General features: G+C 46.8%; 1 protein-coding gene across 1 annotated transcript; it reads left to right on the top strand.

Annotated features, from left to right (window-relative positions):
* On the top strand, window positions 1–22499 carry emc2 (ER membrane protein complex subunit 2). Its single transcript, XM_030370676.1, has 11 exons — window positions 1–167; window positions 1427–1540; window positions 3806–3870; window positions 4604–4689; window positions 6596–6653; window positions 11611–11696; window positions 11844–11903; window positions 14952–15033; window positions 15637–15747; window positions 17755–17859; window positions 21813–22499. Exons 1-11 carry the CDS (start codon window positions 128–130, stop codon window positions 21897–21899), a joined length of 894 nt encoding a protein of 297 aa, XP_030226536.1. The 5' UTR covers window positions 1–127; the 3' UTR covers window positions 21900–22499.
* Window positions 22500–23072: the final 573 nt, after the last annotated feature.

The raw sequence follows: 23072 nt of genomic DNA, 5'->3' as shown, positions 1-23072 counted from the left end.
TCAATCGCAAGGTGATATCAGGTGCAGTTTAGTGTTGAGCTCTTGTCATGTGCACATATCCAAAGTCTGGCCACACCCACCACGGGATCTCCATGACGTAATTTGCGCATGCGTCGTTCTAGGAAAGATGGCGTCCGTATCAGAGCTTTACGATGTGGGCTGGGAAGGTAATAGGGAGACATTGGTTTTATTCATAAAAGACATGCATGACTGTCAATAAATTCATCCTGTGAAGTCAAAGCATGCTGTTATCTCTTAGCGTGGTTTGTAAACGACAACTACAGGAAGAACGCAGCTTCTTCATATGACCTGCAAGCTAGCGCTAGTGCTGTGCTAGGCTAAACAGCTGATCTCTTCCGAGCTTTGTTAGTTTAATTATGTTGATTGTATCTTTCTATACGTGATCGGGGTCTCACGGCAATCTTTAGTGTTTTATCGTTTGTGTTACATGCAACAAAACACAGGATGTTGTGAGCTAGATAGTTGGATGGAGCGTCGGTTAGCTTCAGAGGGTTAGCATGCTAGCTCCCCGAGAGAATGGATGATACTATAACGCATCATCATGTCTGAAGCTTGGGTTAACAAGTATTATAACGATTCTGGGATCGTTGAATCGTATTTGCTCGCTTTAGTTAATACAAGTGAATGAATTCCATGTCAACTGCACGTCGCTTCGTGTGACAATACACTGTCAAGTCTACATCGACCATTGATGTCATTCTGACTAGATTATGAGAGGGATCTCGAAAGGGATCCTGAAATATAGCATTACCCCTACACGCAATTTCCGGCACTTTTATCCAATGAGCTGTGTACCCCAATTAAGAGTCCCTTGAGCGAAAACATGACAAGGATAATTGATGACAATAATACTTGGAACGGGGGAAATATATGGAGTTTTTAGGACAAATGTGACCTCGAATGCCCCCCCCCCCGGCCGCTGAATGCATGCTGCTCTCGCCAATAACGCTAATGTGGAGCATCCCATACAGGCAATCCGTCTGAGATTACAAGTGCTGGGAACGAGGTTAGATGTCTCCATAGGATATTATTTGCTCATACAAGATGTACCAACTGCATCACAAAAGCAGCCGTAACACAAGCCGTAGCAGAATACAAAACAACTAATAAACAACTAATCTAATGAGAACATCATCAACGATGTATCATTCAACTCTATTAGCATTTTGTATTTGGTTCTTGATAATTAATTTACCCTTTTTGTTTTCCTTTAAATTTGAGAAGTAATGCTATGCATAGTAAATTGTAGTTGGCATGTTTTCCAACTCATGTGGGATTATGCAATTGTGTCATCCGTTAGATGTAGGATAACAGGGATTTTTGGATTGGAAAAGTCAAGTCAAAAACATTATCCTATAGAACAATATTTAGCAGAATGACTGAAGCCCATTCCTGTCGTTCACAGAGATGAGAGACAAGCTTCGTAAATGGAGAGAGGATAACTGTCGAAATAGTGAACAAATCGTGGATGTTGGTGAAGAACTCATCAGCGACCATGGATCTAAACTGGGAGACGACGGTAAGTCCTTCTAAAGTTTAACGATACATGCATAGGCCTGACTAAACAGAACTGACATTTTGATTAAATACATGGCTGCTTCCGTGTACAATACTTTTCATTATTAATCATTAATGCGGGCCACCCAGTGAGTGTGCTACTGACTGCACATATTTACACATATTAGAATATGTCAGACACAATTAGGATGCATTACAAATTTAATAAAGCCGGAATCATTTTCAGGCTGTGAATAATTCAATAGGGGTTTATTGAGAAAGTAATACTCACAGTGGAGATTAAATAACCACAAGATGACCTGAAGTTAAAATCCTAGAAAAACAATCAAGCATGTGTTATGCAAATATGATTTATTCTGGGCTAATCTGTGCATATGCATAACACATGCTGACGGCTCTACAAGAGAAGAGTTTGTACTGGCATTTTGTTTTGTGGTAGCTAGTCTTACTTGCAGAGTTATTCTTTTCAAACACTATCCAATGCAAACATTCTTAAAATAACTAAAATCGTACTTCCTTTATACAAGTCTAGAGTTGTATTGCTTTTCAATGCTACATGCTGCATTAACATACAGTGAGTCGGCTATTGTTGTAGTTGCAAGCAAAACAAAATGACATCCAAGTATCTATCTTCTGGCATACATTGGTTCTGAGTGGCATGAGGGAATGCCCAGCATCTAATTTATACAAATAATGATGAATGTCTTTCAAATGTCTCAACACTCTCAGTCTTGGCCTCCATATTTATCTTGCAGCCATGTAGCCAGTGTTTCCTTTTGTAAACATATCAAAGCTAGGCCTAAATTTCCATTATAACGACTATCCTGTAAAAAAGCCTCACGCACACTTGTTATGATTCATAAAGTCCTCATACAGAGGAGAATAAACATTGAACATGCAGTGGTTTTATTCTCAGCAGCTTTTCAACTGGCTGTGAAACAAGATGGCACATGAAACGGGTTGGAATAATAAAAAATATAAAATATTGAAATGCGTGTGTTTCTGGCACAATCAGTATCCCTGGTGGCGCTGGGTTTGCTTTTCAATAAGAGCGCCTGTCCATTCAAGATATTTTCTGACTTCACTGTCAAAACGAGCTTTTCCGATTTTTCTTATTAATCCAATTATTTGGCTTTAGTGGTTGGGCCATTCGTCAATCCTGTTATACTAGCCGACTGAGTGAGTGAACATTTTATTTCTAACCGCCATGCGGAACATGAGATGTGGGGCTGGTTAATGAGGGAATCCACCAAGGTCGGCTACAAACGTGATATATATATATTGGATGATGAATAGCAAGGATGAAGTGATGAAGATAAGCATTGTACAATACAAGCACATCAACCACAATAATTTATTAATTTTCTGTACTCCAGCATCAGTTATTTATTTGCTATCAATATCAGTAGGGCTATAGTCAACCAAATAAAATATTGGCAGACTGAAATTCTAAGAATTGTACGACCAGTCGATGGGGAAAATCACCCATAAAATGACTCAAAGCCTATCGAGTATTTAACACAAAATATGTCTTAAGATGATCTTGCTACGTACTTATTACTACTTAATTATAAGTCAATATACTTTTTTGTCAACCATCTAAACAAATGCAGCCAGACCGACGGCTTTTTTGAGTTAATGTTCAGTAAGTTATGACTAGGATTCTTCTTTATGGGCGCGTTTAATTTGTGAAAACCAGGTTGTATGGACCTCCCTGTTTTATAAGTCTTAGTGTTTCAAACCCTATTATTATTACAATCATAATTTTTCTGTGTAACACAGGCCATCACTCAAAATGTAAAGCATCATTCTGCATATCTCCTTCAGTAATAGATTAAGAAGTTCCACATAGAAGTTACCTGAAAGTAACGCAAGCGATTGTCAGACCATCGATTTGGTCAAACAGGTGCACGTCAAACAACCAATTTACCAACTGACTAGAACTTGACATCCCTACAAATTTAGAATGAGAAGATTTGAATACAGTTTATTTTAGCTTGAAGAAAATAGGAAATCGATGAATAGAGAAAATTTACTTTCAATTGGAGGGTTGCTAGTTTATTTCTGCGTTCATGCGTTGATCAACCGTCTGCTCTCTTATCGAGGTAGTAATGGTATTGTATTGTTGACACCACTGCACGTCTGTCTGGCAGACAAAATACAATGATGAATTCCGCTTCCCAGAACACAGCTTTATAAATGCAGTCCATTTACCCTTCACTAACTCCACAGTTTTGTATGTTCTCTTTGCATTTTCTCTGTCTAGTTTGGATTATTTACGAGCAGGTGATGATCGCAGCGCTGGACTGCAGTCGGGACGACTTGGCCATGGTAAGACTCAAAGTTATCCACTGGATCAGGGACATTATACGTTACATTATACTATTATCATACTATTGTTTGATATAAACTCCACACAATTTAAAAGGCTTCGAAATGCTCTCTATAATACACTTCTTCTCTACAATTACGGTAACGGTTTCACTTAATCAGCATTGGTTTTCTGGAATCAGTTCTCCATCGCATCGTCTGTCTGGCTGCCAGAGTGAAAACAGGAGGACCAGATGTCAGCTGCCTGATGGAGCTGAAGAAGGCGATCCCTCGAGTAGACTTTACACTTCACTCGGCCCAAGACAGTGCATGACAATAACCATGCCTCCCCTCTCACGAATATGTGCAAAACATGGGGATTCTGAAAGAAAACAACCAGAAACCTGCTGGGCAGAGCGCTGCCTCCCACTTTCTATCGTAGAGGCAGAGCCAGCTGGCCCTCACGGGGTAGCATGCCAGCATTACATTAGCCCTCCTCTGTCTCGGTCCGCGATGTTAACCTCTCCTCCCACCCGACATCAACAAGGAGGTGAAAAACCCTGTGTGTCCGTATTCTGATACGTAATGAATGGGGGCCGCTCCAGCGCCATATATATATTTTTTTTTAATGCCTTCGGGCATGACAATGGTTCCGGCAAGTACCATTGTGCTAAGCGGGGGGGGGAAATTTAGTGGAAGATGAAGTAAGCTGCAGCCAACTATAATTGCCCGTTTTGTGCCCACATCCTTGCAGACCTGTCTACAGGAACTGAGGAAGCAGTTTCCAGATAGCCACAGAGTGAAGCGATTATCGGGCATGCGGCTGGAAGCTTTGGAAAGGTAAGCATCGGAGGCCGAGAGAAAACCAAATGTGGAAAAGATGGCGTGGGGACACAGCAGCACGCCCTCGGAATTGTATGCCTAACTGTTTGGGAAGGCTGGAGGACACGGCTCCGTGAGCAGATGTTAAGTGGTAAAACGTAATGTGTATGTGTGTGTGTGTGCGTGTTTGTGTGTGAGAGATGGAGGGAGAGACGGAGAGAGAGAGAGAGAGAGAGAGTATGTGGTAGGGTGTGTTATGATTTGGATCACCCGCAATTGCTTTGGAGGGAAAAAAAAGGGTTCAGGACCAAGCAAGGGTTAAGTCCTGGGTAGTCCTGTGGCCTTTTAGCCTTAGTGAGGGATTCCCGGGAAGGAAGTGGTCAGACCCCACTGTTATTCTGGGGGTCCCTCAATCTTTGCTTCTCTTTTATTTCTTAACCTCTCTCTATTGCTCTCTCACTCTGTTGTTTTTTTTTCCTTATCTTTCCCTCTCCCTCTCCCTTTGTGTTTATTTATATTTTGAACGGTGCTGTGAGCGCATCCTTTTAGCCCGCTCAGATCACCGCAATCAGACCTTTCCCCCCCCCCTCCCTAACTTCCCTCCCTTGTTTTATTTTAAAATCTTCGATTCATAAAAAAGGAAAGCGTAGTGTATGAGCGAGGAGGATAAACAGAGATATTTTGGTAGTGTCCGAGCTGAGGTAAGGCCAATTCAAGCTGTTGACCGCCTCTCACACATTCCCAGTGTGGATCGCGGTCGCTGGTTTATCGGTAGTGTCAGACTCTGTGTGATAATATGAGCAGCCGCTCTGCCGTTGTCAAATAGAATGAACGCTACGCTGGAATCTAATTGTCAGCAGGCGTGTAGCTCAACATGAATGACACTGCTTCAAACAACACACACACACACACACACACACACAAACACACACACACACACACACACACACACACACACACACACACACACACACACACACACACACACACACACACACACACAGGGTCCTTAAGTAAATAAAGCAAATCAAAGTGGCTCAGGAGTGGTTGCCTGGTGCCATCTGAAATCTCCCAGAGTGTGTCTGAGTAATAAAGTGATTGTGAGGTTTCAGGGCAGCACTAGAAGTAGAGCCTGTTCTCCACTAATAGGAACCAGAGTAGCTTCTGTCTTTTGAAGGTTGTGGGTGGGGCCCGTTTTGATCCTAGAATCCCAGTTTAGACTCCTAAAAGTATCAGTGCTGCTGATTGCCCCAATAAGAAGTTTTTTTTTTTAAGTTATCCCTCAGTTCCAAATTGGGAAAGACAAGTCAAGTGCACATGGACTCCCAAGTACGCCCAGATTATTCCACCATGTGATTGGATGTTTACAGCTCATAACTCCAGCCTAAATCATTTTATACATGTCCATGTGGTCCAACACTGATGCTTTGAGACAAAATGTTAGATTCCTGTTGCTTATCAGGTTCACATGTGTAGGAAGAGGGGTTTTCCTCGGAGTCGAAGCGCAGGCACCCAAACAACCCCCTCCCACTGGACTGATGTAAAACAAGAGAGATTTCAATTGTTTAAAGGTGAACCCAAGGTGGACACAATCAAAGGTGACTACAATCTGCAGGGCCTGTGTGCTTTGTTCATATTGATTTCATGACTCATGGTGAGGTGATATAAGCACCTCACTGGGTCCTGCCGCTCCAGCAGCAAGTTAAAGTTTAATGAGTGTTTATTTCTCTCTTTGGAGCGCTGCTGGTCTCTGCCCGGCCTCGGCGTAATCACAGGGATAATATGCAGTGCCGTATGGAGAAACCCGATTGCCCTGAACTATTGTTTGATTTCACATTCTACCTCGCTTTCCCTGACTGGTAACTCTTGATTACAAAAAAAAGTAATACCTTTCCTTCGTTTGAATTTTTTTTTTTCTGTCAAGGTACGACGAGGCGACCAAGTATTATGAGGCAATTCTGCAAGACGACCCCACGAACACGGTGAGAACGGGCTGGGAAATGGTGCACTTAACAGATGGCTCAGTAGTTCCTTTGGTTTGCCTCTGTGGTTCCTTCTGACCTTCCTTGGCGGGCCTTGAGTTGGCCACAGCTAGTTCTCCTTTTTTTTGGCCTCAGGGCCTGAGTTTGCTGAAGTTGAACTTCCCGTTGGCCCTTCTTGACCTCTGTCCTAGCACTGGTGCTCGCTCTCTCACCAGCGTGCCTGACAGGTGTGCAGGGCCGAGGGGAGGGTGCGTGATGGGGGTGATTCACCGTCTGAGTCAACGTCGGACTGACTCGGGGTAACTTAACAGTCTTAATAAAGAAGTGCCTGCCTTTTGAATACTGTGATTTACTAGTCGGAGCCTTATTAACAGGTCTGTGCCCCTGGCCCCTACCTCCCCCGATTTGGTCTACCATCCCCCGGCCAAAACTTTTTTAAAGTATTGTCGTAGTTTTCAGCGTTTTTAGTACCCGCATCTCTTAAAGTAAGTTATGATCAACAATAAACAATGTTGCTTTAAAGTGCCATTCGAGTAGATGGGTCAAAGAATGCAGGTGCTCCTAACACATTTAAGAGCGATTGGAAATAAGGGAGATAATCTAACATCAGGTAAAGAAAGATTTATGAAATAACACGACTGTAAAGAAAGTTAGGGAAAAAATGAAGCGAAAAGAGATAAAATAACCCGGTCCTCCTCGTTAAAGTCCTGTGAAAACATGTACATTTTTAGTTTCTTGTTAAAGACCAATCCCACGGGACCATCTTGCATGCACTGAGGCCAACAAAGGAGTGATATGTTCTCCCTCTCTTAAATCTACGCCAGAGGTCCAGTTGCGGAGGTCTGAACACGTTGTCTGGGGATTCTTGTAGCCGACAGGTTAAAAAGAGTTACATTGCATTACATTGGGCAAAATAATCCAATATACTTGAGATAAAATCACGGATGCACTTCTCTGCTATCTTGTTGCATTATCGTAGTTTGGTTTGTATAGTACAATAACAGTGACCAGGTCGACATAGTGAACAAGACTTCACTTAAACCAGAGTCTTGGATTACGCCAAGACCTTTTACTTTTGCCTGCTTTCCAGAGTCAGATTCCATCTGCTGGTAAAAAGAGTACGCTTTAAGATTGGGCATCTCTGTTGCTGCCTTGTTTGATCTTAAGAAGTTGTTTTTTTCTATTTAATTAGGTGAGTAACTTTGTGCTGTCGGATGACATCAGCCAGGGGAAGACATGGAATGAAATAAATTTGTTGTCCATCTAGCACGAGTGACGAGAACATGATGTACCTGCTGGTTAAGGATCCCCAGGGTGAACAGACTATTCTACAAAATGAAAGACTCTCAAAAGCAACCACATCATTATTTAATTTGGCAGTATATATTTTTTTTAAGACATAATCGGGCTTCTCCAACACATGGACTTGCTTTGGGAATATTGAGTCTCTCCTTTTTTTTCTTTCTATTGGTAAAGTGCTTGGATATTTGTTCTTTGGATGCCACGTGAAGATTCCCCAGTTCATTGACTATCTGTTTTAAACAAATGGAAGTCTTGCTTACAAAGTCAATAAACCTTACTTTGCTCCGATGCACTCCCCCCTCCCCTCCTGCACTATGAGTAAAGCGAATGCCCCCCTCAGTTTCATAATCTCTCCTTGTGGCTTACTACAGCTGCCGTCCCCGTAATGCCTCTTCTGTGTCAGTCTCACCTTTACGTTGGCCACGACTGTCTGTATGTTTATTTTACCCTCATGTTGCTGTTGGAGCTGAGGAATATTGATGCCAATCTGGTTTATTTACCTTCATGAGCTATAGCTCTGCAGTCATTTTTCAATTACAAGCTTTAGAGCCGTATACTTTGTTCAGCATTTAGCTTTTATAAGATACAGGTTAACGAGCATTAGGATTTTCGAGAGCTATATGGATTAATTTTACTATATGTATATTTTTATATCTTTACACACCTTACACATGCTTTGCCTAACAAGGAACGACGCAACTTGGATAACAACTTGGCAACAGCAAGTTGATAACGATTGAGGGATGAACTCTTGTGGATTCAAAGACAGTGAGGCTGACAGACTTTTAAAGTATCCTAATCTACAGGAAAGGGTTTGTCACATGAAGGTCACCGCCGCCATGGAAATTGTTGTTGCAATCTGAAGAAGGCCCAGGATGTTGGCGTCGACACTACCCAGTGGAACACCCCGGGAAAGGGAGTAGACCGCTTTCTTTTTCAATCCAACCTGCACCACCATTTTCCCACAGTTGCACTGGGTGTAGTTTTGGAATACTGAACCTAAAGTCATCCTTGATCACCTGTCCCGGAGCGAGGGTTACCTCTGGGTGGGTTCTCCGACATGTTCTTCAGGCCCGGGCTAGAGATCGGCCCGAGTAAAGGCGGAAATTTGGCGACCGTAAGGAAGACTTGCGAGGCATCCCAGCATGAGCAGCAGAGATTGGAAACGGAGTTGTTGTAATTACAGGCTGTGGAATAGATGTGGTACCCATTAACCAAAATTGTTGAATCAACAAAAATTGTTCAAGGATTCTTTGCCATGGCGGTGTCCAAAAAATGTTTCAAACTTGTAGCCCTTCCATTCCTTGCTATGTTCCAGTACCTACAGCAATGATCTGGAGAATGTCTCGTCTGCCTCTGTGTAAATGCATTTTTTTTTCTTGCATTACTTGTGCTTTCGATCCGTGGAGCATTTTCGATATTTTTTTACAAGCAGCCAACTGACTAAATCGTTGAGTTCGTATTTGAATTCTAACCCTGTCATTTCAACCTAATTGGTTTGTGTACGAAGCCAGTGTTTCTCAAACAAGACATTTGTGGTCTGAAAATATACCACTGCGGTTGATTTGTAGGATTATATAATGTGAAATATTTTATGCCAATCAAGTCAGTGTTTGCAGGGGTCAGGTGCTCTCAAATGTCTTGGCAGAAACGGGGCTTCTCTTTGAGAATAATTCAACACCATTGTTTAGAAGTCTATTGACGATATGGCCAATAGTTCTACTTCTCTAGTAGACTGTGTGTCTCGGCAGACCTCAGCCATGCAGTCATGCTGTGATGCTGCGTTACTTTATACAGAACATTAGGCCTGTAGGCCGTACAGTCATTTTTGGATGTGTTATTTTATACAGAGCATTTACTATGTAGGCTGACTGTCATGTTCTGATGCCTTGTTGCGTTATCGATAACATTTGGCTTGTAGGCCGTACACTCAATTGGGATGCAAATATCCTCCCTTTTCTTTTAAGGAGAATTAAAAAGAATAAAGTCCCAGACAACAGTAGGGCGAGATCCATTGCCAGGTTTTTTCTGGATCATTAGTTAGGAGAAAGGAGGAGGGCGCAAGAGAGGAGCGGTTTGGAACTGCTCCGTGTTTAATAAAGTGCCGTGTGACTCTCTGGCCTACCAACTTCCATATGTTGTTTCTTTCAACCCCAAGTATTCTTTGGTTTCCAATCTCAGTGCTGGTGAGAAACGGGTGGGGTGACGGTGGAAGGGGTGCATAAGTGTGAAAATTGACATTCAACAGGACTGGTCTCCTAGACCGCTTTCCAGCGTCTTTTCCGGTAATGGACAGGAAAAGAGGCCACATGCTTATAATTTAGACAAAATGAGCCTGAAAATCATAGTTGAACATTGAATCTCATTTATGTAATGCACCCCATGCTCAATGTGTCATCGCTGTTTTACACTCAGATGTTTGAGAAGGGTAAATAATTGTTTGACCTTTCCATGTTCCCCATTGCTTTTTAACCGCACAGCATATTCAACTAATTATCTCTTTCAAATTGACTTCAGACCACCCTCTAGCATCCACTCCTCTCCTCTCATCTTCTTAACAACCTTGCACATTTCTTCTAACATTTTAATGAATAGGCCCTAATCCTTGACGATAGAAGTCCTATTAGCCCTCTTATGACAGGCTCTGTGTGGCCCTTTCCCATAAGAGAGCTGCGGGTAGCAAGCCCAACCCAACCTGCGCTCAGTGAAGGCAAAGGTCCCGGTGCCCCTCTGCAGGTCCTACTTGTGATGAATAGAAGTGGATTTCTTGTGACGTCGGTGTCAGGAGTCCCAGATTTACAGCCCCCTAGACATGACTCATACGTAGCCCTCGATGGGTTTGGTTATTGGTGTGGGGGAGAGAGCGAGGAAGCCTCACTCTGTCAAGTGCCAGTCCATAAATAAAACGAGCTGTGGCAGGGGCCGTCCACTGCTAATGGAGAAGCTGCGTCTTTAGCTTTTCAGGCACTACTGTGGGGAAGGGGAAGAGGTTGGAGGGGGGGGGGGGTTAGGGGGGTCTGGAAAAGTTTGTTGGAGCAGCCGTAATACGCAAGATCCTCGATCAGATTGATGAGAATCTAATCCGCCCTAGGTCACTTGCAACATCAAACGAAACGGAAAGCAATTTTGAGTCCGATGGAAGTTGGGGCAGAGGCAATTCCAAATGCATGCAGGGCACGCAAGCAATGGGTCCGGAATAGAATCAAGTTATTTTTTTCCCATAAACTAATCCCATTTCGACTCTGCTGCTAGGCCTATCTTCCCAAGCATTGACTCGTATGTTTGCGTATCTATGAAGCCGTTCCCAACCGCTTCAGCCATGGCCATTAACTACCCCTAAGGATTTGCTGGTGTGGGCTGATATTTAATTGCAAGCAACAATATTCATTGACTTGCCATCGCTCACGATAAACAGTGACGGCCCACTCCCTTCTCGCACAGAGAGATGCACACATCAATGCACACACACACAAAGTTCCACATGAATCACTATTTCAGTGTTTTCATAAAATGCTTCTTGTTTTTACCATTTAATGCTGGGTAGATTATGAGACACTATAAAAATGTCCTTGGCATCGCTGTGGTAGATCCTGCACTCACCCCCAGAAAAAGCCATGGAGGGATTCTGTAATGTTGCGTTTGTGCCCATCTACAGGCGGCCAGAAAACGCAAAATCTCCATCCTTAAGGCCCAGGGGAAGCCAGCTGAAGCCATCCGTGAGCTCAACGAGTACCTGGAGCAGTAAGTGTGACCGTAAAAACATGCTTTCTGTTTGATTACCATGTCGGTCCAACCAAAACCCTGTCCAACACTAATCAATCCTTATCACGTTGTTTTAGACGTTCATTCAAGGGTCAATGCATCGTCCATTGTTGTGTTTTGTTGCAGGTTTGTTGGGGATCAGGAAGCGTGGCATGAACTCTCTGAACTCTACATCAACGAACACGAGTAAGGCACCCCTTTCCACATTCAAAAATACGAATATAGAAACAAGCATGGAGGAGCATGATACAGTACCCCGACAGTCGGAGGCAGAACAAGATAAACAGAAAAGCAAATCTCAAACAAGCTGAAAGAGTCTAGTGTGCGAATATGTGAAGCTCATTCTGGACAGCCGTTTATTTTGACTGCGTCAGACTTGGGCATCCACACATGCGGTGTGTGTGGATGTATGGGGCTCCGTCTGAGCAGCGGTTTATATTAAGATACAAAACGAGTATCACAAAGTTGCCGTGGGATATATCACGCCTCCCACCTTCCTAGAACACTCATCCCTTAACACAATTTTTTTTTTTGCGCACGTAGTCTTTTAATTAAAGCTGATCAGTGGGTTCAAATACAAGTTAACAACGGACCTGTGGACGGGCTGAGGTACGCCAAGTTCTTGTTTATTGGATATCTGTTGAGGCTAAATAGCGCATGTCTTCATCGTCGGTCAGTCTACCTGGCCTGATGGCTTGATCTGAACAATCCCAACAATGGCAAGTCGGTCGATGCCCGACTGTTTCGGCGGCTCTGAATGGAAGCCCTTGCAGTGTTTTGTCACATCGTGTAATAGGATTTCGAACCCTTAAGCCCTCCTCTCCCCTGCCTACGGGATCCAGAGGAGATCTCCGCACCCCTGCTGATATCTGTGTTGCCAGGGTGAATCGTTCAGGGATTGTCACCTTTAATCCCTCCCAGCCCCCTTAATTATCTGGGGTTTAGAAGGCAGTGAAGCATCATCCCAGTCAAATTGTGCACATTTGACATGTGTGTGGGAGAGAGCGAATGTGTGTTCACGCTGGCTTTACGGTTGCCCCGGTGTTTGGCGGTGGTGGCTGGAATGTTCAGCGCGGTGAGAAGGCTACTTATTGGATGTTTCAGAGCTTTTGTCTGTTGGGCTTTATTGCTGTAGCAGCCAGAGGAAATCCAGGGGTGAGGCGATTATCTCCCAGCTTAGCCCAACACGTCTAATATCACACCATTCACTCCCACGGGCCCTTATCTACGGGCGTGTCAATTTCTTTTCATTGTTTTCTTTATTTTGGGTGACAAACTCCCTTGACAAACTCCCTCCACTTCCGGACGGCATGGTATTATCACCTCTTTTCCACAATGGTCGAGTAGGCCTTGTGTGTGTGTTTGAGAGAGGGAAAAGAGTGACGGGAGTTGAAGAGAGGGAGTGGCTGCTGTTTAATTCCCAGGAGAAGGTGCAGACATTTTTTTTTTTGACCCCGCCAGGGAAAACACAGAGCTGATGGAGGAGTGAGGAAGAGAAATAAACTCTCGCATGCGCACGGCTCTCTGGGAGCTCGATAATAAACAAAGCGCTCTGTCTCTGGACGGCCATTGTTGGGGTTCCCGCCAGGCGTCAGCACTAACACATTAAGACCGTAATTAATAGCCACAAAGCCTGCCTCTCTCAAAACAATCCACATGCCAGTGATGTTTAGACTGTCTATTTGCCATCAATGCACGCAACTGGCGAGTTTGTGCCGCATGTGTCTTGCAGGATTAGCCACCGAGACTAGTTATTTGAAAAAATATATAAAGCAATTTGCAGGCTCCATTGACAGTTTTGTATCTGCATGCTTGCCCATCTTTTTTCTTTTTTCGGACGTGCAGACAGTTTGATCGTTTTATAGCAAATGCCCACCCCTTTCTACTTCCCAAGGAATCGGGGGGATTCTCACAGTTAGACGTGCAGACCGTCTCTTCCTTCCCATGCACCATTAAAAAAGAAAAAGGCTCCAGACAAGGTTTTGAGAGGAGAACGATAACAGTGGGTTTTCGAGGGCTCAGAACAAGGGTAGGCTAGGTTAGGGCTCTGGACCCGTTACAGGGCTCTGGCTAATGGCTGATGCAACTGGCACTGTTGTAGACTGGGGCCACTGCACAGGCACATCTGAAAGTATTTATGTGGAGGAAGTGGTAATTGTAAGCAGCCCCCATCCTTCCAAGGGCCCCTCCTCACCAGGAACGACCCCTCCTGATTTCCCTCATTGTTGCCACCTTCTTTCCTCCGAATGCCGCCAACGTTTTGAACTTAGCATTCTTTACATGCTATTATTTGATCCTTCATATCTTGGCCGGCAGCTTGTTTGCGTCACAGCATTTATCTTCCTTTCTCGCTGCCAATGCAATTACTATAAATTATCTATCCTGATCCGTAGTTGTGAAGCAGGCACAATTTTTTTCTTCCCTGATAAAGTGCAGAATCACACAGAGTTGGCCAGCCATAACCACTTTAGAAAAAAAATCACATCACAAGGCATTGGATGAAGTGAAAATTCTATCAAAAAATGAGATGCAGTGAAATGGGATAGCCTCCTCTCCTTCTGATTTGTTTGGTCGTGTTTGCACGGGGTCGTGCGCGGCCGTACGTCAGATCTTCTGAGTGGCAGCTGGATTAAGCGTGAGGTCAACAGCTCAGCAAGTCTGCGGAGCAGTGATCTCATCCGAGCGGGCAGGCACGGCGTGCCAGGCCCTCGCTGTAGAGCTGACCTCAGGAGGACAGTTAACTACACATTAAAGGCTGAAAATGCACACAGACAGACAAGATTGATCCTCGCTGCCTGCCCGCCTCCTCCCTGCCCCTCCCGTCCTCCCCCTCGCCTGTAACGTCCCCCTCTTCGGCCTCCCTCCAGAAAAGGAGAGGGAGAACCAAAAGCTCACTAGATCGGCGGTTACCTACGCCAGCTGTCTGGCTCAGGAAGGCCTTACGGTAGGCCTGTTAACACGGTTAACGTCGCGGCAGTGGAGGGAAACCTCACCAGAGTGTCGTAGCACAAAGCCCAAGGCCCTCGCGGAGAAGCGAACCGCGATTTAATGCAGCCTTTTTCTTCACGCACATTTATTCCTGTGGATTTATGGGGCAGCCAGACCTCCCGCTTCACGGTTGAGAACCTCCTCTGAAGCATCACTCTGTTGACGGCCCAGAGATGACGCATCAGCAGCTGTATCAGACTGACACCTGTTTTTCTTTCCTTTTTTTTCCCGCCACCGACACCATAGCTACGGAAAGGCGGCGTTCTGCCTGGAGGAGCTGATGATGACCAATCCACACAATCACTTGTACTGCGAGCAGTATGCTGAGGTAGGTTTACTTCGCCCCCCCACCACCACCACCACAGTGCCTGTTTGTCTGTCGCCCGGTAGGCTAACCCCTGCTTTGTGTCGTCGCCTGCGTCACGGCAACTCACCGTTATACGCGTTCCACGGGGAGCGCCACGGGACGTTTATTATTACACTGAAAACAATGATGTCATCGTTTACGAGGGAATGTGGTGGGTCGACGCTAGCGTTCGTCATCGAGAGTTGAAGCGCAGCTATTTTGTTTTGGTTCGACCGAGCCACCGGCCTCGCCGCCGGAGCACCCTCCATTAATTATTACGGCTGAGTTTCCCAGACGAACCAAGACGTCGGCTCATTAGCCGCAGTGCTAACGGCTCCGGTGGAGCTGAGGGGTAACTGTGAAATCTGAACGAGGCCCTCTCGGTGGGATCGCTCCCTCCTCGGTGACCCCGAACAGCGGCCCGGCCCCCTTCGCCTCGTTTAAACGTCCCCGGGACCACGTTTATGTGTTATTTTTTAATGTGATGGTGCTTTATTATTTTGTTGCTCATTCAGACGTCATGCTGTCATTTTGTTAGCTTCCCCTCAAGGCTCATTGCAGCCCTTTTAACGCCTTCTCACACAGGTGAAGTACACCCAGGGGGGTCTGGACAACCTGGAGCTGTCCAGGAAGTATTTTGCCCAGGCACTGAGGCTGAACAACCGAAACATGAGGGCGTTGTTCGGGCTGTACATGGTGAGTAGCCGTTCCCCGCGTGAATGATTTGAGGGCAAAGAGAAGAGAGAGCAGAGGAATGGGAGAAATGAAAAAACAAAATATAAAAAATGTGGTGCTGCAGCTGGAGAACACTCCTTCTGACTGTGGTTTGTCAAGGCTCCTGAGGTGTGTCTCTGTGTTCGTGTGGTGATGGGGGGGCGTAGAAATATTTCATAGACGGGTCTACCTACTGCTGACTCAGACTGAACTTGAAGTCTACCCTCGTGGATACGTCTATTTTAGTAGTAAGATCTGTGTAAATGAATGGGAGGGGGGATAGCAAGTTAATGAGGGAAAAGTGTCCACTACTGCTAGTGTTCTGACATTGGAAAATGAAGCAGCCAGATGCCTTTTCATTGTGGGGGGGGGGGGGGGGGGATTTGTCTGCGTAAATAGTCCTTTCATCTGTATATTTGTTTAAACAGGATGTTGTCCATTAGCACCAATACATCATGTGTAAGTGAGCCCTGACATAAAAACACAAATGGAGTGTGTTTGGGGGGTGGGGGGGGCGATGTTCCTGTGGGTGTGTGTGTGTGTGTGGGTGGGTTTGCGTGTGTGGGTGTGTTGGTTTTATGTGGACCGGGGGTGGGCAGCGGCAGCAGCGCCCCGACACACACAGACCCACAGTGTTTCCTCTCCGCGGGTCCTGGGATCCTTCAGCTCGTCCAAACACCTCATGCCAAGACAGGCCCACAACACGGGCCCTGCTGAAAGCACTTATGATGCTTATAGGTGTAGGCAGCGTGTGCAGGAGGACCCCGGCGAGGCAAAGCAGAAACACATTGTGGTCCTGGTCCCAATCACGCTGGTCCGGAGACAGAGTAGGCCTCGGCGCTCCCCCTAAGACCCCCCCCCCCCCCGCCCCCGCCCGCCCTGACAAGTCCTCTGCCGACACATCTGGTCTTTAGCGTAAGCTTCAGGTACGAGTTGAGCCTCTGGTGGGTGAGCGGAGGGCGTTTGTTCCGTCTTGATTGCGCTCCGCGGGCCGCTAGTCTCCGCGGCAGCGCTGCAGCCCCTGACGCTGCAGCCCCTGACAGGTGCGCAGGGGTTCAGCGGAGGGGCAGCCGGCCTTCCCCCACCGCCCCGGGAACACGTTTTAAATAACACAAACGGTCCCGGTGTACCGTCACGATACTGGGAAGGGCAGGGCTACCGTGACAACGCACCTGGGCGTGGCCGGTCAGACACATTCCCGGGTTTTTTTTCCCGCGTCGTCACCGACAAACGCTCGCCATCAGAGGGATAGCCCGTCTCCCCGGGCATCGCGCTCGTTGTTTTACGGCACCGTTAATAGAAAGGGAAAAAACAAAAGCTGGGGCGGAAGGCAGTACCAGGTCGATTTATGTCGAGTTAAGCTTTCAGCACGTTGCGAGGGAGGTCTTTGAAGCGTGGGCCCGCTAAGCCCTCTATGGTTTTGGCTGCGGGGAGGATGGCAGCAACATGGGAAAGACATGGGATTTGTGGTTCTCGAGGGGAGAGCGCAGGCCAGCCAGAGAGCATGATTCACACGCCGCTCTTCCCGCCGCAAGCCGGCCTCCCCCCCCCTCCTCCTCCCGCTTTTTATATTTTTTGTTTTTTCATATTTTTGCGAAGACATGCTAGGCCCCTTTCATCGCCAGGAGTCCAAAGTGTCAGAAAAATTAGGGGTTCCTTTCAGTGACACAACACATCAGGCGACGCTGGAACCAGAAAAGAGCAGCTGGAGGTTTTAACATACAGGGCCATTGTAACGCTCACTTTTTCCCCCTCCTTGTCAACACTATTTTCTGCTCGCTTGTCGTAGGGCTTCGCTTTTTCCTGACATTGTGCCACGGTGACTGGTGAGGTGGTACACGGGGCCCTGGCCATGCCCATTTATCTCCATTTCCCCCCTCTCACTTTGATCCGGAGAGAACATCTTCGTTTTATAACCGTCCCACTTGACTCCTCTTTTATGTCCCCCCCCCCGTCCCCGTCCCCCCCCCCGCCTCCCTTCCCTTCCAGTCGGCGAGCCACATCGCTGCCAGCCCCAAAGTCGGTGCCAAGGTGAAAAAGGACAACATCAAGTACGCCGCCTGGGCCGCCAATCAAATTAACCGAGCCTATAAGGTGAGTCGAGGGGGGCCAACTCTCGTCCATCCCGTCTGATGTGAGGGAGCACACGGTTCCTGCTTTATGACCCCTGTCATCCTCCTGCCTCTGCACCCCATAAGTCTCCCGAGACCCTCTGTGTTTGCGCCTTTCTGCTGTTGCATGTTCAAAGCACAGCAGCACGGTCGATTCTGTGATCGTCCTTCTGCTGCATTCGCTACACGGCGGAGCTCGTTTCATTAGCCTCTCATTGCATGTAAATATGATTTTTATAAAAAAGGATTTCAGCTCCACGTACTTACTCCCGAAAGAACCGGGACTCTTCGACTTAAATCTGCTCCAACCACCACCACCCGAGCAGCAGCAGCAGCAGCACACAACCCAATTGATCTCGTCCCTGCACACTGAGGAGACTGACAGCTTAGCCCGTGTGATCCGATGGCCCTCTGAGCACACTGGGAGCAGCTGCACGAGTGGCTCCACGCCACAAATGAATCACCCTAATCTGAAGACAGCTTTTGTAAAATCAGACGGCATAATGTGGGGAGCGTGCGCGCAGGGGGGGGGGAAGGTTTTGGGAGGCAGCACACGGCTCAGATGGTATCACTGAAGTCCCTGTTGCCACGGCAGCGTATGTATTAATAAACACTGAACAGAAATCGGTGTCGCGGGAGATGCGCTCCGACAGGCTAAACTCTGGCACGGCGTTCCCATGCAGCGAGCGGCTCCCCACTGTGACGGCACAGTCCACATGTCACCGCGCTCAGCGCTCCCCTGCGCCTCCTGGGGAGATAACAGGCGGCTCTCCGCCGCAACGCACACGCACACACAAACACACACTAGCTTTGAGGCGAGTGTAGAGGATCGTGTAGATCAGCGACTTTATATGCTTGTTGACTCGTCTTCAACAAGCCACACAGCCTCTTGGGCATGGAACTGTTGTAGTAAACCTGCACTAAATCTTTAGTGCAATAGGAGGGTCTGCCCCACATCCATGAAGAGCCCCACTTCCATCCACCAGGGATCTATGCTACCCCAATGGGGTTGTGTTGGTGCCATGTGCACGTGCAGGTGTGCCTGATTGCTGTGGTGGTATTTAGATGGAGGGATGGAGAGATGACGCAGGCTGTCCCATCTCTGCCCAGCCCACACCTCCCTTAGATGAAGGGCAGGCCAACCTGTGGGCCCAGGTCCCCCGTTGGTGGGGCCCCGGTTCACTAGCCCTGCCGGCTGCTGTTGGGCCAGTGCTGGCTGATTGATGGGCCCCTTTTTATAGTGTTGCGTGTGTCAGTCGTCCGCTTTTATGACTATGTGCGTCGTGGCTTACTGGCTGTTTGTAATTTCTCTGCGTGCGAAAGAGGCAGGCCGGGACGAAAGACGTCACAGAGAGGTCATAGCTGAGGAAGGCTCCTGCAATGACTAATAATAAAAATATAATTTTATTTAAAAATGTAATAAAGGAATATAATTGATCAAGGCTCGTTGACAGGTAAAAATAATACAGGTTAAAGATGTGTGGTTGGGATCGAGAAGGTGTGTCTGAGAAAGAGAGCCAGAGAGAAAGAGCCAGAGAGCCACTGAGCAAAAGGCGGACAGAGGGATGTGACGTAACAGGAGGGGGTTGTGGAGCGGTACTGCCCTACTGCCCCTGCTCGCCGACCAGATCTCCCCATTAGCTCCTCCGTCACGAACCCCCTACCCCCCCCCACGCCTCCCACCCCTGCCTCATCCTCCACCCCCAGCCCCAGCATCATGGCGCTGTTATCATCAGAGCTCTCTAAATAGACGTGTGTGCTGTCTGGGTCGTTCCCATGAGCGGCGCTGGACTTAATGTGGCGGTCTCACCTCAGGCCGAGGAGATAATTGACTACCGGGCCCGAGGTAGTGGAGCATTAGGCCCCGCGTTGGAACAAACTGATGGCTGTGACCGCACCGTCCCCCCAACACACACACACACTTAAGCACGGACACACGCGCACCTTCTCAAACCGAGGCACATTTACACACACACACACACACACACACACACACACACACACACACACACACACACACACACACACACACACACACACACACACACACACACACACACACACACACACACACACACACACACACACACACACACACACACGATCCTCACACACGATCCTCACACACGATCCTCACATGCCCGAAGACTTGCAAACACACTCGGACACGCACACAAACACTCCCACTATATTGGGATGGATGACTCACACTTTGAAATTACATAGGCTAGTCTTACACCTTGGCCAAGAGTTTAATTTTTTGTGTGCAACGTTTCAGTTTGCCAACCTAAAGAAATTTAAAGGGGGGGGGGGAAGAAAGTAGAAAGCTGTGTATGAATCGTGTTGCCTGCTTTATACATCTGTATGCATGCATCTTGATAAACACTTCTTTACTGTAAAGCTTCGAATATAGCCCTCTTCTTTTTTGTGGCGTCCAAAAAGTCAGAAAATTGTAATGTTAATCTGCTGTTCTGGAAGGATGGCAAATATGGTTTTGGTACAAATTGTGTGTGTGTGTGTGTGTGTGTGTGTGTGTGTGTGTGTGTGTGTGTGTGTGTGTGTGTGTGTGTGTGTGTGTGTGTGTGTGTGTGTGTGTGTGTGTGTGTGTGTGTGTGTGTGTTTGTGTGTGTGTGGTGCGTTCCAGAGCCATGCATAATGATACTGCCTGCAGAGAGCTTGTAGCGCACAGTCCCACATCTCTCCCCCAGTGTCCAGTCTGTCGTGCGGTCTACACTTGGTCCACGGCAGCAGATGTTGCTTGTCTGTGCGCCGACACAAACACCCCTTTCTCCCTGGATCAAAGGACTTGGCTTAATATGTGTGGCCTGATTGGCTGTTTGAACACCAATTCTTTAGTGAGTGCAGGATTTCAAATTTGAAATAGTCTAAACCACAATAGGGCATTCCCTTTGGAAAACTATATTGGATGCGACAGAAATTCCAGAGGTTATTTTTTGGTAACAATTTTTTCATTTGTTTTTCCTTAGAAATGTTGTTTTTGGTTAATAATACAATAGAGGAATGGGTCCTCGAACGACGGGGAGCAGAAGGCAAGCAGACATTCTTCCAAACATTATGTTTTTCTACTGCTCCGCTCCCTTTGTTTTGGTTGTTATTTGCAAAACATCGCCTCGATATCGGCTGGCTAGCGCCTCGGCGTAGATTAAATCTCGAGATCCACATATGTTACAGTGTCGGATACATCCGATCATGCAGAACGGAATCTGGACTCCACCCCACTAGTGGCTACGGTACTAGATTCCGAGATGGAAGGCCCTGGGTTCATATCCCGCTTCCCTGCAAGCATCGTTATGCAAGACTCCCCAACCCCAACCTGGTCCTCGGCTACCTGTACCCGCATGTATTCCAAGCCAGTTCATGAGGACAAGACGCATCCTAAATAACTTATTATTCCATTGTGCAATGAAAATATAGAACGTATTGCGATAAACTCTGCTTACCACCCTACAAGACGCCAAGCGTGAACGTCGTTCAGGTAGACATTGAGGTAACACACAGAGACAGAGACACGCACACTTCGGTGCTTACTTTACCGTCAAGGAAAGAGCTCAGGAGTGCAGAGGCAACTCTGCGTTGCCTGTTCTGTGCAGCCGTCCTGAGTCCACGTCTTGAACACTGCTGGGTCTGTGTGTCTCCAGCGCTCTTGGCTCTCAGCTCTCAGCGCTGGCCCTGCTGCTGCTTCTAGCGGTACAGTGTCTGAATTGGAAGAGATGTTTTCTGTTTTGGCTTTTTAGTGAAGCGTGGTTTGGGTGTATGAGGTTATCATTGTGTGTGTGTGTGTGTGTGTGTGTGTGTTCCCCCTCACTTGGCTGAGAGACGCAATGAACTGATGTTTCTCTTTTCCTTTCCCTGCCCCATCCCTCCTCTCCTTCTGTCTCCCCCCTCTCCCCACACCCTTCTCATCCTGTCTTACAGCTGGCCGGCCGCGGCACCAAGGAGAACAAATGTTCCGTGAAAGCTGTGGAGGAGATGCTGGAGTCCATGCAGATCACCATGTCTTAGGACACCCTCGTCCACGTCACTCCTCCCCACCCACCCACCGCCCCTGTTCCACACAGACACGTTAACACACACACACTCACACCCCCACTCCATGCAGACAAACTGAGCAACAACGGGTCGCCTTGCATCACATCGCGACCGCAGCCAGGTCTCAGTACTGTCCCGGAGTCAGTACCTCAGCTCAGGTTGCTGTCCTTGATAACGATGCCAATTGGAGGACGTTGATTCAGCGTCGAGGGCGTGTTCGTCCACGCTTGATTTAATATCTAAAAAGTGACCAAACGTGCTCTGAATTAGTTTTGTACGATTAACTCAGCTTACAACAATGTGATAATTTTTTTGTTTTTTTCTTTGTCCTCTCCCAAGAACTGCTGTGCTGTTTTGAACCCTCATGAAGTTTAGGTTATTTGATTAGTTAATGTTCTTGTGTCCAGGTGTTGGCACACATGTGAAATAGACGGATAATATAGGCTGTAAAGGGTATTTATAACAAAGAGGAAAAACAACAATCTTGAGGCACCCCCTGTACTGTGAGGTCGCCTAACTGTCTGTAAATTAAACATTTCTATCTGAATAAAACGTTTTCTTTTTTCCTGTCAAGTATAGATCTCTTATTAACAAATTGCATTCAGAAAAGCCTCCAGTAGTTTATTTGGAGTCTGTCATCTGAAAGCTTTATGTGAATGATCCATACTGTCAAGGAAACCAGTTTTGGTTCATTGTCCTTCCAGCTCTGTTCTTGGTACTGTTGCATCCTCTGGTTCTGACTAACAGTGACAACCAAGCCTACTAAGTTGCATAGGAGAGGCCCTGGCAGGGAGATGGCCACGCATCCAGCAGGGAAATCCTGTTGTGCATGTTACTCGAGGACACTTAGTTGGACGTACTACTAACAATGATGGAACCCCCCCCCCCTCATTTTGGTTTGAGCTTCTAAGAAAATGCCTCCATATATGTGAGTGTAATTTCAATGATCTTGGAACATTTCTAATGGCAGAGGAATAAAAAGAAACATTATTCCGGTTGGAGACAGCTCTGGTTTGCCATGCTACAAGCATAGCACAGTGAATTACTGTGATGGGGAATTACTGTTGACCCAAACGTCCAACAACTACAGTTCTCACTCATCCATGGAGGGTCATCTGGTACTCCCATTTCTTTTGTTTAGGAAAT

Source organism: Gadus morhua, chromosome 11 (genome assembly GCF_902167405.1).
Source record: "Gadus morhua chromosome 11, gadMor3.0, whole genome shotgun sequence".
NCBI classification, from domain to species: domain Eukaryota; kingdom Metazoa; phylum Chordata; class Actinopteri; order Gadiformes; family Gadidae; genus Gadus; species Gadus morhua.
Note: the sequence above shows the minus strand (reverse complement) of the source record. Positions and strands in the feature narration are given on the sequence as shown.

Bases quoted from the DNA above. Each gene is read 5' to 3' on its own strand.
- emc2 (XM_030370676.1), top strand. From the start codon at position 128: ATGGCGTCCGTATCAGAGCTTTACGATGTGGGCTGGGAAG. The intron at 4,690-6,595 runs GTAAGCATCGGA...TTTTCTGTCAAG, and splicing joins CGGCTGGAAGCTTTGGAAAG to GTACGACGAGGCGACCAAGT. The intron at 15,034-15,636 runs GTAGGTTTACTT...CTTCTCACACAG, and splicing joins ACTGCGAGCAGTATGCTGAG to GTGAAGTACACCCAGGGGGG.